This window comes from Diachasmimorpha longicaudata, chromosome 4, assembly GCF_034640455.1.
Source record: "Diachasmimorpha longicaudata isolate KC_UGA_2023 chromosome 4, iyDiaLong2, whole genome shotgun sequence".
Taxonomy (NCBI): domain Eukaryota; kingdom Metazoa; phylum Arthropoda; class Insecta; order Hymenoptera; family Braconidae; genus Diachasmimorpha; species Diachasmimorpha longicaudata.
In genome coordinates, this window is record NC_087228.1 from 918,866 (window position 1) to 935,502 (window position 16,637).

Consider the following 16,637-nt stretch of genomic DNA (forward strand, 5'->3'; position numbering starts at 1 on the left):
CTTAGGGCTAGATGTACTGGAGAGTCACTATGGAATGCCTCAGAACGTAGAGAGAAATAGTTCAATAGAAATTACGCCCAAATACTGTTAACTGCATTGTACAAACCTTTTTTTTCTTCACAAAAATCTCTGAAAGTGTAAGCATTTTCGTTAGGAACTGGCTGCTCAATATAGTGTTCATAATTATCCAATTTGAAGTTTTCGAGATCCTAGAAACGAGCACGCGCCTATTTATAATAGTGAGATGTTGAACAATGGTTCAATTTGATAAAACAATTATTTATGGATAATATGATTCGGGCAAGACTCCTCAATTTAGCGCTAATACGCAAATCGTTAGTTTTTTATTATTTACCTTATGGTAATGGTAACAGCGGGAATAACTTAGATGTAATACATATACGCCTGGTTAATAAACAAAAAAATGAAAGGAAATCATTAAGTATTTTCCAAACGCATCAGTGACCTATGATCAAGATTAAGAACAATCAATGCTGTTCTCTATTGCAATTTTCCATTTGGGTTTTTGATAGAGAATATAAATTGAGCCTCAATTATCTTTAAGAGGTGTATCATTGTGTACAATATTGTGGGATGGATGAAATAAGATATTCACACACGTGTGAGAGAGCAATATGACACTGGTGAACGTTAAGGTTTATTTAGACGCTAAGTTTTCAGTTTAAATTATGTGTTATGGGTCACCTTCAGGACAGCGCTTGCATTGATGAACACTCAGGGAGAAAATTAGTTTTAAAAAAACGAAGGAAAAACAGTGCGTTGTCGGGTCTGGAAAAGCGGGATGAAATCAGTTGTGACTTGACCGGTTGCGCGAGAGGATACTCCTCTTCTTTGACGTTTTCATCAATTTAACTGTATGCTCTTTGAAATAAATTTAGCTACGTTTTTGAAATAAACAAATCCTGTCCCTTTATAATCTTGATCCTACAATACAGTATAGTATAGTATGTCGTCCATGAACGGCGGAAAGTCATATTTTGCTCAAGTGCACGTGCTATTTTTCAACAGGCTTGCAGGAATGAAAAGTTTGCATTTTGTTGTTTGAAGCGCGGGAGCAACTTTCCATGAAAACATGAATTGATGAATGAAACAGGAAAACATGAATTTTTCATATAATCTCATATTTACTGAAAAATCAATATTTTTATGTTAGATGCTGAAAATTGGAATACGATTAGAAACACGATCGGGAGGCATTGGTACATATGATGAAACTTAGGGGGTCTCGGTAGAGAGCGAGCATGGCTCCTAGTCAGTATATTCGCAATTAGAGTCAAGAACAGTTAATCATACATTCAGTTACAACCCAGTGGGCCAACGGTTATTCAGGGGGTCGTTATCAAATAATGAGGAGTATATGTCAGGTTCGAAATCAGGAAAGCATCGGGACTTAACTATCATATCTACAGTTTACCATATCAACAATCATACAGTCTACCACCATCAAATTACTGGGAACTTAACATTATTAACCAGTGTAAATAAAAGTTTGTGAAATATATCGACATTGCCTCAGGGCTGAGATCGGGTCATCAATTATTAATAGCCGCCTAATCACTAACTTCGGGATCACGTTAAATAATAATTGTAAGAACATCATCTCAATTTCATACATTAGATGAGTGATCTATTTATAATCATCATTCACCATTTTGTAATGGTAATCTTTATTTATGACCACCAATAAATTTAGTCTTATTGAATAGGGAATACCTTATTATTCCGTTGATTCAATTAAATTAGCCGAATGATCGTAAAAATTGATTGAAACGTCACTCACAGGTGGGTTAAGGAAGTTTTATAGTGTAATCTATGGGGCTGGATTATCATAATGGCCCCTCGTTATTGGTCCATTCTATGCCATCTACATAATATATTATATTCAAAATAATTTAATACCACGTCGTCTCGTGCTTACCTAAGTTCCTCTCCAGCATCTTCCAAAAGTGTAAAGAGCGCGAGTGAGAGGATTGTTCGGTAAACTCTCGTTTTACTCTGGGGCTTCCAACCTCGGTCACGACGCAAAGTCACACAAAGTTGAAGTATATCTGTACCAGAGAAGAATGGCATGTAAAGCACAGGTGACGGCCCCGAGGGGCCATTCATTTGTAAATCTCGTGACACAGCGATTATCAATTTCATGTGATTTCAATCAAGTTTTTCGGTGATTACACGATTTCAAATTTGTGACTGCACCTATTCCATGGAACGGAAGGAATTACATTGTTCATTTTATTATTGACCACAGATGAGTTGAAAATAGTATATTGTGCTATTAGGGAGAAAAGTATTTTCTAACTCATGTGAGTGATAATCACATAAGTCAGAAAATATTTTACTGTCGTGTGACCCACGTTGTTTTAGTCTTTTAAGAGCTATAAAGTACCATTCGAACGTTGGTTCGTTTTATTAGATCCATTTTTAGTCTTTATAGGACTAAAATAACTTCCTCTTTGGTGTAATATTGAAATAGGATTCGTTACTTCTGAACTGCTAGATTGCAACTGATAGCAATCTAAATCGCCCGGAATCGATAAAATCCCGTGATTTCCCTAGATTTCCAACGATTATAGTCTTACTTGACGCAGTGATTTGGAATTAAATGTCGGAAAAGAATTTAAGAATCATTCAATTTTTTCAGGAAAAACTACGAGAAGTTTTAAAAGTTATGAGGTATTGGAGTCAGATAATTGAGCCTAATCTACCAATAATTTGCAAAGCTCATCGACGTCCACCGTTAACAGGAGACGTGATTACTTTGGCTATATCGGACCTTTGAAATTGAATCTTCTTTTGCAATCATTAATTGCGATGCATGAAACTAGTTTATCACCTCCGTCATTGCATTGCTGAGCCAATAAAGTATATTCACAAAATAAAACTTGTAATTTCAGAAGAAAACAAAATTCAAGAAATTCCTGTAGGGGAAATCGATTTCACCTGGTGCTAAGTTCCACCTTGTGCTAATCTCCATCTAAAGAAAAAAAAATAGTCGTAACTTTTTAGGTATTATTTTCCACGCGTTTGGGCAGCTCTCAACCAATAAAAGGCCCTTATTTCGTATATTCGGGTTATCAAATCAAATTAGGTTATAAATTTAAAAAATAATTATGTGCATCCGTTCCCCTGATATAAAATACGTTTTCCTCCTTTTCGTCCTCTCAAATATATCAAATAATAAATAAAAAAATCCCAATGGAAAGGCTAAATAAAAGTTGCTCCAAAAAACGAAAAGCCGGAAATGATGAATTTTTTGTTCCTATTTAATTGCAATTTCGTGTATCTAATGTACAAAGAGGTTCTACTCTATAAAAGGACAAAAAGTTTACTCCACTCGTTCTTTGTACATCCCATTCAACCCCTGAGGGAATCCGTATTATTATCATGGTCCAGCATGTGGCAAGGGAGGGCGTAGCCCATCTCCTTCTCCCCTTTGTCCCCAATATTTCTAACGAAATAACAACTCCCGAAGACCAGTAAAAAACTAATTAGAAATATGACTTGGTGGTGGCAAATGTCCCGTGACGGTTAGGATAATTGTTTTGACTTTCCGGTGTTGTTTCTGGTCGGTTTTTTCCTTCACTATTGTTCAGCTCTCCCCCCTCCGAGACCGCCAAAAAATAGACATTGAAAGTTATAAAAAAAAAATCCCTTGTTCCCGACTAGAAATTTTGTAAGGTGAACCCGCTGTCACATCACAGCCAAATTGGTCACAAATCGCGCAAGTCGCGATCAAGGAAACTTGACTAGCCCAGGATTGCGCCGTATGAAACCCAGCGGAGAAGGCATACCGTGTGATTTGCACGTCAGGTCTTAATCCAGTTTGAATATGGTGACCGTGTCAAGTAATTGTCAGTCATCCCGAGTCTAGCCGTACCACGGTAGAAACATGGTATGCCTGAGAACGACAAGCCACAGGTTCAACAAAGACTGAAGCCCAGGTGGGAATTCACCATTGGTCCAAGCTTGGACCGAGACTAGGCTAGGTTGGTTCGATCTTGGTTTCCAAGCTTGGAACAATCTTGGCTAGCCCTTGGTTTGTAACGCCGGTCCGAGCTTGGATGCCAAGTTTGATCCAAGCTTGAATCCAGTTCGGCGTCCTGACTTGGGCCAATCTTGATCCAAGCGTCACCCAATTTGAGATCAAGCTTCAGCCTAATTTGGTCATCAGCCTTCACCCAAGCTCGACTTCCAAGTTTGACTTGAAAAAAAATATGTTCAGCTCGCTCCCCCCAACCCAAGCATTAGTATAGCTAAACAAAACTGTCAAAAGTTGATAATTCTTCCAATTTAAATTCTGACTTAATTTTTTTTCTTTGACCATCACGATCAACTTTATTTTTTTTCCACGAATTCTGTTAACAGTTTTCCGGTTTTGGCTCAAAGCCCTCCGACGATAACCAGTTAGAAATTCTCGAACTTGCAAAAAATTAAAGAAAATAAAATAAATAAATAATATATTTATTTATAAAAAATATGGATTTATATCTTTATATAATATAAACTATTGAATTTTTTCTACAATATATTGGCCCGAGCTTGGTTCAAACTTATCAATTCAAGCTCGGAGACTCAAGCTTGGATCAAGATAGGAATTGCCTTGGTAGCCAAGCTTTAATTCACAGGGAATCGCCAAACTTGGTTTTACCTAGGAATTACCACAGGTTCAACCCTGGTTAAAACTAGGAATCCCGAGGCTTGGTAACCGAGGTTGGACCAAGTTTGAGCCTATCCTCTAAGCTTGGAAACCCTCACCTGGGAGCATACATGCCGTATAAGCAATCGCCAATCACGCCGGATCAGGTTGTGCTGTGGTCGAGGTGTGCTATACCGGAGTACAGTGGACCTGAGACATACCTGATCCGGCTCAGCTAAGGTTAAAATATGGCATGCCGGATATCAAGGTAGAATAATAACAATAATCATTATTATTTCATATGTTTTCAGCAATAATAAGAATTATTATCATTACACTTTTCAATATAATAATAATTATTGAATTGTTATTGATAATAGACTAGATTTTTAGAAACATTTTTAGGCTATTTCTTTTCGGGACGTACAATGAGGCTCTCGGCGATTTCACACGCTCCTCTAGAAAGCCGTCGTGCCGATAGGTCTCAGTATGTGTGCCCTGCGTGCAAAGTCGCAGAGCCCATCCATTCCCTAACGCATGTCCTGCAGGCATCCCAGCGGATTTCCTCCAGACCACTGCGTCTTGTGGTTAGGTGGTGAGGGTCTTCTTCTCTTAGCCCGCATCTTGGGCGTCGGGGGTCGCTCCCCTTATCTATTTTTGTTAGATATCCGACAAGGGGCCAGTGCCCAGTGGTGAGCCCCACCACAGAGCGGAGCTTCGTTCTCTTCAGGCCGACCAGTGTGCTTGCTAGTTTTTTCCTTGGGTTGCGGTGTAGAGACTTTGTGTGTTTGGCTGGTTTGGCACCCTCTCCAGAGCTCCAACTCTCCATAATCGCCCTCTCCGCTGTCTTTCGAATCATGTCCTTTACATAGTCTGTGAACACACCTACGTAGTTTCCTACTGCCAGCATTCCACTCTGACATCCGGTCTTGACTAGCTCGTCAGCCGTTTCATTGCCGAGAATGCCAGCGTGGCCTGGGGTCCATGCCACTTCTAGCTGATTGTTCACAGCTATCCTCTCCATCAGCTCATTGCAATCCTTTCCTAGCTAGAAGCAGCCCACACTTCCGGGGAGTATCTTCAATGCACCCCTGCTAACCGAACAGATATATATGTATTCTCTTGCCCCTGTTCTGCCTGTCCAAAACTACTCTGCACAGGCTCTCACGGTAGCTAGTTGAGTGTGGAGTACGGTTGCGTGTGACTCCAGTCCGGTGGCCCTCCGAGTTGCGGGCCCCCATTAGCTCCTCTCCATATCCCCTGAAGCCGCATCTTCGCAGCCATCAATTGTGCTATTGATAATGATAATTATTGAAATAATTGATGATGGATTATTATTACTTAAATTAGGAATGAATCACCTTGGATGAAACAGAAGAAGCAATAATATATTTTTCAATCTATGAGAATGAGCACTCATCGGCTTATATTTCCCACACGGTTATGAGTACTCAACAGTTGAAGCGTCACAGACCAGGATACACGGGACACCAGCGACCGTCGAAGCTAAGGAAAAGGAAAATTCATATTTGCCGGAATGGGACTTTAGAAGGTTGAAGGTTTATCAGGTCCTACAGCCACTCAACTCGATGAGGCCTGGGCCTAATAGTGCTCTACACTCCAGATAAGGTCCCGATGTGCCAAGCCCTAGGTAACCGGACGAGGGCCTGACTTTTGAAATCAAACAACCTCATCTGGACGTGCTGTGATCCGTATTTATTTTTCAAGTCGACGCGGCCTCATTCATGGAATGTCATGAGCATATGAGCATATTCTTGACTATGGAGTCGTGTGGCTTGTCTTCTCTCTTTTCTCAGCAAGTTCAACACAATGACTTGCTGAAGTGAGGTCCATTGGAGGATATGCACCTTTAGCTCTTCGATGGGATCTGGACTCTGAGAAACAGAGTCCAAAACGAATGTCAGTATGGAGTGTTGAAATTACTGATAATACTCCATTGTTCTCCATTCTCTCTTCAACATTTTCATCCTCTGACTGTGTATCTTCAAATGCCATGGTGTTATCATCAGTCAACGTTTAAATCTGAGGAGATAAGTCCATCAGGCATCGGCAGCTCTTAATCGGGTCGAGGCCTCTGCTCATGAGATCTTGGCGGTGAAGAAAGCATCGGGGATAATGGATAATTAGAGGGAGAGATCTCGTTGTCATCTTACTGGTCCATAGAAATTTTTAAAAAATTTTAGAAACAAAATGTATATGTCCATCCCTACGTCATCTGTATCGAATTCTGTTGCTAAGCTGAGAGCAAAATAATATATCAGGCCCTGCACAGAACGAACCGATATCGAAATACTCGTTAACGTAAAGGTGGGAAAGACCATTTTACGAATTCAAATCGAATTAGGCCATAAGGGAAAAATGGAAAATAGCAAATTTAACGATAATGACAGCGTAAATAATCCATTATACGGGTTTCATCACTAAACTAATAAAAAAAATTAAAGAAAAAGGTTGTCGAGCATAAGGCATTAATTTTGATAAATTTGAAAAAATTTCATGGCAGAAGGAAGAAAAATTTAGGTGTTCACGATGTAGTACTAGTCAGTCGGTGCAGTACTCCATGGAAAAGTGCGAATAAATCGCAGTAAACTTTGTCAGGGAGTGCGCCCTTTGTTCGCGACGCTTTTTTCGACCGTTTTTGATGTCCTACAACGTCGGGACGTGAAAAAAGAACCCTAAAAAAGGAGCTCCATGTGCGTGCATACATTTTTATCAATTATTAAGAACCCCCTCTCGTACTGAGTTACTCACTACACAGGTCTCCCCGGTCGAGGGCAGATAATGTATTGTAGGTGGTGCGTTGGCTGACGCGTACACGTGCATTAATCACTGGACGCAGAGAGGACATTAATAACGGCCAGTGTCTTTATCAACCGTAAAAAAAAAATTCCATTTTTTTGTTACAGGAATTACAATTTGACGGGATATAGCTCACAGTTGGCATCTACTGAAGTCAGGAGAGTCAGGTGGCATCCGGGATCTCCCAATAATTCACATTTACTTGTTCTTACATCGGAAAATACTTTTCAGTAAGTATTCATGTTTTGTCACTGAATGCACACAGAGAAATTGCCTATAAATATTCTAGTACCGGTACTGGAAAATATTATAATTCCTCGGGTGTGAACAAATCTCATATTGTTAAGGTTCAGTTTCTGAGGAGTTCTGGTGAATTTTCACAGAATTTCACGAAAAATTCATATTTACGCTAATAAAATTTCCTCTGTGAGGACCTTGCGCCACATTTTCTGTGCTAGGACCATAATTTTTTTTTAGAAATTTCTCTCCGTGTGAGTTTTGTAATCTACCGATTGATCCCTGCGGAATTATGTCGTGCTCGCAGAATCAGAATTATAGTTTTACTTCAGGTGAAAGTATTCTGTGCTATACTATGCTTATTCAATTCATTTTGGATAATATTCTTCGTTAGTTCTCAATTTAAAAACATATATTACTTCTAGCATAGCAAAAACAAATATCTTAATTTACCGAAACTTTTGTTGAATTTTTCTTGACACATACAAATTATTGAAATAAAATGGAAAAAAACATCAAAGCTAATATAGACTTTCGCTTTTACTGTCAGGAAAATAAAGATCCAACTTCAAAAATTTGTCTCACTTACTCAACTTTGAGTCCGCTTTTGTTGTTGGTGCAAATAAATATGAACTAAAAAGTTAAAATATATGATTGTTCCCTGATCTCTATTCATTGATACCAATTAAAATGTAAATTTCCACACAGACTTGAAAAAAATTGAATTGTTTTGCGTATTTTGACATATGTTGATTTTATCGCAAGGGTATTAACCTTTATTCATTTATTCTCTCCTGCTTCAAGATTATACGAATGTGAGATCGGTGAAACTCCGAAATTAATTAGAAATTGGAAAGTTGGACCGACACCACCCATCTCATCTACGAAGTTTATCGCCAATGTTGAATCATTGGGGGAGACTGCTGTAGATTTTGATTTCGCAACACCGACCATGAAATTTGATGATGATTACAATGGCAATGGCAATGGCAGCTGGCATAAAATTCAGTGGCCCATTCTAGTGCTCCGTGGAGATGGTGATATTCTGATGGTTCATGGTAACATTCTCTCTGGCAGGTACGTATTTCCACAGTCGGTAGAGTAGTTCTGCATTCCTGGGGGCTGGTTCTAGGTGCATTTATCCTAGAAAACTTAGCCGAAACCAATTGAATCCTCGAAAAATTCATCCCAATAATCAAATCGTCAAAAACAAAAAAACAGCAAATCAACAACAGAGTTACATAAGAATAAATTTCATTATTGTGGAAATCATCAAAGATACACAGAAAGAAATTTTTAGCAGTTTAGAAAATGCTACCACAGTAGAAATCGCTATGGAACAGCGCACTACAAAATTTCATATGTAACGTAGTAGAATTCAAAAGTGGTGCAGTCTAAATTTCGGAAAATACGATTCAAAATCCTACCTTTCATTTTCCTTCCCAGCATAAATGCAGACAAAATCCATTTTAAAATCGATGAAGACAAATACTTTTAACAATACTACTATGTAGCATGGCAAAGTCACCATTGAATAAGCGCGAATTTATTTTTGAGCAGAGCAGAGTTTTAAAATCAGCTATTCAAAATTAGAGAAATAGTATTTTGTACAAGGTGAAGGATTTAATTCTTTTCTGGTAATCAGCAGAAAAATTAATTGAATAATTACAAAATTTTATTGATATCCTGGTACTTATTTAGGTTATTTGTAAAAAATTTTCAGGATTTCAAAAGATTGTATAGAAGGTACAAAAGTAAAATTTACTGTGGTAAAAAGAAGACTTAACAAAATCGTGCAATAAAATAGAGCGGAGACGATTTTAGAACGTCTTGAAATCCAAGAATGGTTTTTTCTTTAAATTTCTTTCTGTGTATCAATAAATTGAAAAATCATAAATGGGCTCTGTTTTTAGAGTTAATCACACCAAAATCAGTCAATCATGATTCAATTTCGTTTGTACGCTCAATTTATTCGAAAAAGTTATTTACAAGTAAAATGTACTCAATTGTAGAATTTTTGCTCTGCATGTGAGTATGTCATTTTGCCGAGCGGGCAATGTTCCATGAAAATTGTGGAAAGAAATTAGTTGACAATACTGGTAATTTATCGAAAAGAAAATCAACACAATTACACAAAAATCATTCGACAGAATAATGACAATCATCGTAATTAAACTTTTTATTACTAAATTGATGACTTTTACGTACTACAAACATATATATATCCATCCACTACCACCACCACCAACCGAAATCGTTGGATAGGATTTTGGATGAGGTAGGAAGGGGAACAGGATAATTCTCCATAATTTTGCAAGAAAAATTACTGAAAAAATGGATAGTATATATTAAAATATATAAATTGTTAAGAAATGAAATAACTGAAAAATGCTTCATATGCGAGCTGCATAGCTTTGAGAAAGAGATATTCATGCTTTATGGAAGTTTTTATAGTTTCTACTAATTCTTAGTATTGATCAACAACATATTGGAAGAATGCAATAAATTTTCAATGTTTTAATTTGATTATTCAGTTTGACGAAACCAGATGTTCTGGGTGCATTGTCTATGTACCCACCAGCTGCTGACAACTACGGATTGGATTCCTGTTCAATAATGTGCATTCCAACGACTCCCCCTGTTGTTGTTATTGCGACAACCACGGGGAAGCTCTACCATGCACTTTTGATGCGCGAACCTGAAAGGGACGGTGACGATGAAAAGACTTGGTCTCAGTACGGGTCCACGTATAGTCTGCACACGCCAGATGATGCATTGTTTGTTTTTGAAGAAGTTGAAATGGAGCTTGGACTATTATTCACTGCTACAGACAAGAAATACAGGTGCCCAATTAATCTGCACCGCGACAAGGGGAATAAATTGAGGTAAATTAAAGGACAATAATTTTTGCACCGATACATGTAGGATTTATTACAGAAAATTTCATATAAAATTTTTCCATTCGCGATGATAGGTAAGCTGGTGGTGAAATCTTTCAATTTCTTTTATAACTTTTAAATTCACTAAATAACTAAATATGAAAATATTTACTATTCCGTCTCTATGGAGGCATTAAATACTTTACTACTCACTCCCGTGAGTAGTCTACTATCCTAAATCCTCATTTTCTTTTGGTGTTTGGCATTGCAACATATATCAAGCTTTGACTGAAGTAGCGTTCCTCACAGATGCGAGGAAGTGCAATGAGCCTTTCAGCCATTTTGCACTCTATCACTAGCAGCCGCCATGTCCAGAGCTGCCAGTATGTTGGCCCTTCGAGCAAACTCGTCGAGTTCTACTATCCCGCCCCTATCAACCTATATATCCTTGATACAAGTAGCCCTGAAGACATCCCGCTGAATATCGTTCAGACCACTGCATCTAGTGTTTAAGTGATGCGGATCCTCTACTATGAATCCGCATCTCGGACATGTGGGGCCTTTTGCCCTCTCTATTTCCGCCAGATAAGATGTCCGGGGCCAGTGGCCACTAACGAGCCCTACCAGCAAACGAAGCTTCATTCTGCTTAGTCCCATCAGCTCCTCAGTCAGCTTATTCGAAGGCTCACGTAGAAAGGTCTATCTCTCCACAACTCCTCTCTTCGCACGTTTCCGAACCATATCCTCCACAAAGTTTATGTGCACGCTCAGCAGGCCCTCTCCGGTAGGTGCCCTTTAGACAACACTTCTAGGCCACCTCATTGACTTTAATATTGCCGAGAATTGCGGTGTGGCCTGGGATCCAGACCACCCCTAGCTGCTTGTGTACAGCCTCTTTACAGTTATTCACTAGCCGCGAGCAGCTCTCACATCTGAGGAGTCCTCCCAGCGCGTGTTTACTCTCAGAGCAGATGCCTATTTTCTTGCCCTTGTCCCCTCTGTCCAGAATTTCCCTGGCACATACACTCAGGGCAGCAAGTTCCATCTAGAGTGCGGTCGCGTGCGGGTACAGCCGCAGCCCCCTTGCAATTGAAGATCCTTTTGATTAGATGCCTGCACCCGCTGGTCGCCAGACTTGGAGCCGTTCGTATACCAAAGTAGCCCCTGTGGTGGTCCCTACTTCGTGCTTCACCCCTGCTTGTTGTCTCGCCCCAAGGTTGGTCCTAAAATTCTTCTAGAAGTGCCATCGTAGTCCGCAAACATCACCTCCCGACGAGAGCAACCCGCAACAAAAATAGCCGCATGACCACTACTAGCTTCTTTCGATATGCCCAGCAGCTACAACCTGCCAGCCAAGAATTGTACCACCGCCCTAATGATATACCAACGAATTAGAAAGATCTTTAATGATATCTTCAATTAATTGTTCAACGCTTGAGGAAATAAACTCAATATCAGGGAAAAAATAATGATAATAACCGAAAAAATAAATGTAAAATTAATCCAGACCGATTGTCATAATTCTCTGGGGCGTAAAAAACTTGGTTTCAAATTGAAAACCTCTGTGAATTGTTTGTGACACTTAGCTGAATAATTGAGGTTCAATGATTTGCCGATTGGACGTGAAATCACATCTTATCCGGAAAGAAATTTGAAGAAAAAATTGCAATGTTAGTATTGCAGTGGCAGGCCCTACTTGGATTTGGATAAAGACGTCCTAAAATTATCTCCTCTCTATTTTATCGTGTAATTTTTTTAAGTTGTCTTTTTACCACAGTAAACTTTACTTTTTGTATTTTCTATAAAATCTTTTAAAATCTTGAAAACTTCCTATGAATAATCCAAATAAGTACCAGAATATCAATAAAGATTTGAAATACGCGATTAATTTTTCTCCTTATTAGCAGAGCAAAATTAAATTTTTCACCTTGTACAAAATACTATTTCTTCAATATTGTATAACTGATTTTAAAAATTGATTCGCACAAAAATAAACTCGCGCTTATTTAATGGAGATTTTGCCATCCTACATAGTAGTATTGTTGAAAGTACTTGTATCGTCGATTTTAAAATGTCCTCTTCTGTGTTTCTACTGCGAAGTAAAATGAAAAGTACGCTGTTGAATCGTAAAAATAACAATCACATTTTCCCAAATTTAAACTGTAGCACTTTTGAAGTTCACTATGTTATACATGACATTTTCAAATAAATGAAATATGGTCTTGCTGTGCCATATTCCATAGCAATTTTAACTATGGTAGCATTTTACAAACTACTAAAAATGTATTTGCGTGCAGCAAATCCTATCAAAATGCTGCAGGATTTTTTTATATGATATATATTAGTAGTAGCGGTGATAAAAGCAATATTAACGCGATAATTACAATGATTGATGATGAAATGTTTTTTTTTGCAGGTATTTTTGCTCACACAATGCAGGAATTCACATGGTAACAGTGACAATGATAACACAATTGGAGGAATATCTCAATGCCAATGAAGGTATTTTTAATCTTAGACCGTGAAAGAAGCATTTAGTTTTGTTCATCAGCAATGATGAACAAAACTAAATACTTCTCTAATTAAGGACCAATTTAAATACTCAATACTCGACCATTTAATATTTAGTATTTAGAAACTTGGAAGAATTTTAGATACTTCAATACGTAGTAATTCCTAAATACTAATCGGTCAGGTATTTGGTATTTAGTTCTCTTCCAAATGCTAAAACTTGATACATTTTAACATTTAGTCTTCAGTATTTACAATCAGTATTTTCAAGAGAAGGAAGTGCCCCATCTGTAAAAAAAAGTTCCCAATTTCAAGCTGCAGTCGACCCTGATATGGAAATAAACCTTCGGGTCAACTTTGCATTGGGCATCAATTACTTTCAAGCATTATGATTTTTAAAAATATCCATAAAAATATTTTTTCATTTATCCTATAGCCCTCTTTGAATTAACACGCATTGATCTTTGTAATGAAAATATATTTCGTTCGAAGGAGAGACTTGAAATGCTCACCCAGGTTAAATAATCTATTGAACATTCAAATTGAATTTCTTGATCTGATGCCTGTACCTGAACCTGTTGTAGCCGTGCCTAAATTAGTATTAATTAGAGCTATAAGACAAATGAAAAATTAACTCTGACTGATCTGGTTGATAAGTGGCGGCAGGTCGCAAGAACAATTCGGGTCGTCTACTACATATGTTGATTCTGTGTAGAGAGGCCGTCAAATGCTAATGCTTAGATTTGACTCTATTTACCCATGATATCAAAGCCTTCGGGTGTTTAATACCTTTGTACCATGGCTTGTAACTCTTTGTGTAAAAGTTTTCAACATATTCCACGCTTTTACGATTTACTTCCACTTGGCATCTACTTTCTGTTATCGTATTTTGTTTTTCATCGTTCCGGTATTTGGGCCTGAGTTGGGAGAAACCAGAAAACTGGTGTCATCATACTGCGATGCTTCGTTCGCTAATTTACCAGTCGTCTTATTACATTCGATTCCTCTGTGTGTGGGACTCCAAAAGAGTAGTATATAGATTTTGTGATGGTTATTATTTTTGAATTTCATATATTTCGACTTTGTATCTAAAAGATAGGAAGTTGATGAGGAAGCTGAAGTCTTTGTATAGGATAGCTAAGTCCAGAGCCATGTCGTCGAGTCTTCCTTAATTCATGCTGATAATTTCTTCGCTTTTATTATTCTAGAAAATGCGGATCTCAGTTTACCCAGTTCTCTCCTCCCGTCAAGCATTCAATATTTACTGTGCACAAGAACAAAATACTCAGGGAATAAAGAAGCAACTCCTGTCCTTGGATTCGGATTGCTCCAGCAGCCTTGTTCACTATTAATTGCACTGCTTCATTCCGGGATTATTGTTGACTTATCCGTAGTTGACAGGGATTACCTTCCGAATGTTGATTGTCGAGAACCAGCAGTCAGTTCGAGTAAAAAGGTATTAGTCTCGAATTCGTCCTAAGAGTGTGAAAAAATAATGAAATTTTTACTTCTTGTACACCAGGTGACCAGAGAGCCATTCGACATTTACATTGCAAATCTTTTAAAACATGATTCAGCATCTCAACCAATCACCAAACTTGGCACAACGAAACTCTCTGGAAAAGAATACTTGGAGGTAAAAACCTTAATTATGTATTTTGAATTTATAAGGTCCTATGAAATAGACTGAACTATGTGGAATAGACAGCTTGGGTTTTTATATTTTGTCTGGAACAAAAAAATGAAAATTCCCTAAAAAATATAGTACTTGTTTTTTTTTAATTTTTTAATTTCGTGTTAGAATAATTGCCATAAATGCAAAGCCGATAGTGCCTGATATGAGCGAGGAGGAGAGAGAGAGGGCAGTGCTATAAAAGTAAATAATTTTCTGAGGGGTTCCTAATTCCCACGGTTCTGCACATTATGCGATAAGACTATTGTGACGTATTGGGGCCTCTCAATACGTCATTTGTTTTATCAATATCCAGGGGGATTGACGAATGAATGATGGAATAGAGGCATTCAATCCATCTTTTCTATCGCTCAGACCTTTGGCCTCTGAGGACATGTCACATGCCATTGTGTAGGTCTCATTGAGATCTTCCAATTAGTACCTCATTTTAGCGATTCCATCCCGTAGATCACTATCTATGAACCATAATACAGCGATTTAAGCATGCCACGTTTTGAAAATGGCTATCTTTTTTCGCAGCGTAGTGAGATTTGTTCGGTTTATGGCTATCCCTTTGTAGACATTTTGAGCTAAAGTGAAAATACATTAAATTACCTTGAAATTAACATAAAAAAATTACCCTCAATCCATCAATTTTTATATCAGTTTTAAGGTAATTCAATGTATTTTTCGCCGCATAGAAAACATCGATACAGGTTTACACATAAATCGAACAAGTCTTACTTTCATGAAGAAAAAATAATGCGAATCAGCACCTTATGGGTAGTTTTATTATGAAACACATAATAAAACTTGATGTTGTCTATATCTACCGATCGCTGTCACGTTTTGAAAGTTGTCGTTTTTCTTCTTAATAATTAGATTTTTTTGTTTTTTATTCAATTCTATAGATATGTTTCATGTTTTGGTAACACTATATGAAGTCACCTTAAGATGTATCCTTGCAAGATTTAATGAAGGTAAATTGTTATCAACTGATGGGAGTTTTTATCAAAAAAATTATATGCTATGATGTTTATACTAAATTCTTTTCGTAATTTTTTTCTGTTTAAGGGGTTATTCTCATGTGAACGCCTATATTTTACCACTTTTTCGGAATTTTTTTTTTATGCGACAACAAACTTCAATCATGTTGATTTTTCAATATATTTTTATTTGTATTTTGAAATATACGAAAAAAATTTTTTTTTTCGTTTTTTACATTTTTAACATATATTTTTTTAAAGTCAAAGTAGTCCCCAACAAAAAAAGGTAGTTCACTGGTCAAGGTGATAACGGCTGTTCATGTTGTCTGACATAACAAAATCGAATAGATTATTATTCAGTAGATCTGTGGCTATCGTCCCTACCAAATATAATCAATTTCATTAAAAACAAAAAAAAATATCGAACTTCAAAAAAAAAATCACGAAAATCTCCTTCTTTTTCGTTACAAATCGTTTAAAAAAAATGTGAAGATATTGTCGAAAATAAACAATTGTGGTAGGGACGATAACTATAAATGAGTAGAAGAACATATGTAAATTTTAAAGCAATCGGTTGAATACTTTTTCTTGTAGGACCTTGACCGTTTCAGAAAATGATGATTCGAGAAAAACGCGTTTAAAGTTGAAAGCCTGGTAGACAATCGCTTACGACACGTCGGCGACTATGAGCTGTAACTTATCAAATACTATGAATTTCGGTCTGAATTTTTCACAGCATGTTTTCAATAGGTTTTACTGTCAAAATATAAAAAAAAAAAAAAATCGATTTTTTGAAGTGCTCACATGAGAATAACCCCTTAAAGGAATAGATATATACTTATTTGTATTTTCAAATCGATCTTCGATAAAAAATC

At 37.3% G+C, this 16,637-nt stretch overlaps 1 protein-coding gene across 1 annotated transcript in view; it reads left to right on the forward strand.

Annotated features, from left to right (window-relative positions):
* Positions 1 to 16,637, forward strand: part of LOC135161894 (nuclear pore complex protein Nup88) — a 96,777-nt gene that overhangs the window by 77,500 nt on the left and 2,640 nt on the right. Inside the window, exons 3-8 of the mRNA XM_064119869.1 lie at positions 7,585 to 7,707; positions 8,519 to 8,791; positions 10,249 to 10,599; positions 13,010 to 13,095; positions 14,313 to 14,560; positions 14,627 to 14,740. Of these exons, the coding sequence (XP_063975939.1) occupies positions 7,585 to 7,707; positions 8,519 to 8,791; positions 10,249 to 10,599; positions 13,010 to 13,095; positions 14,313 to 14,560; positions 14,627 to 14,740 (1,195 nt within the window). The remainder of the gene's footprint in view (positions 1 to 7,584; positions 7,708 to 8,518; positions 8,792 to 10,248; positions 10,600 to 13,009; positions 13,096 to 14,312; positions 14,561 to 14,626; positions 14,741 to 16,637) is intronic.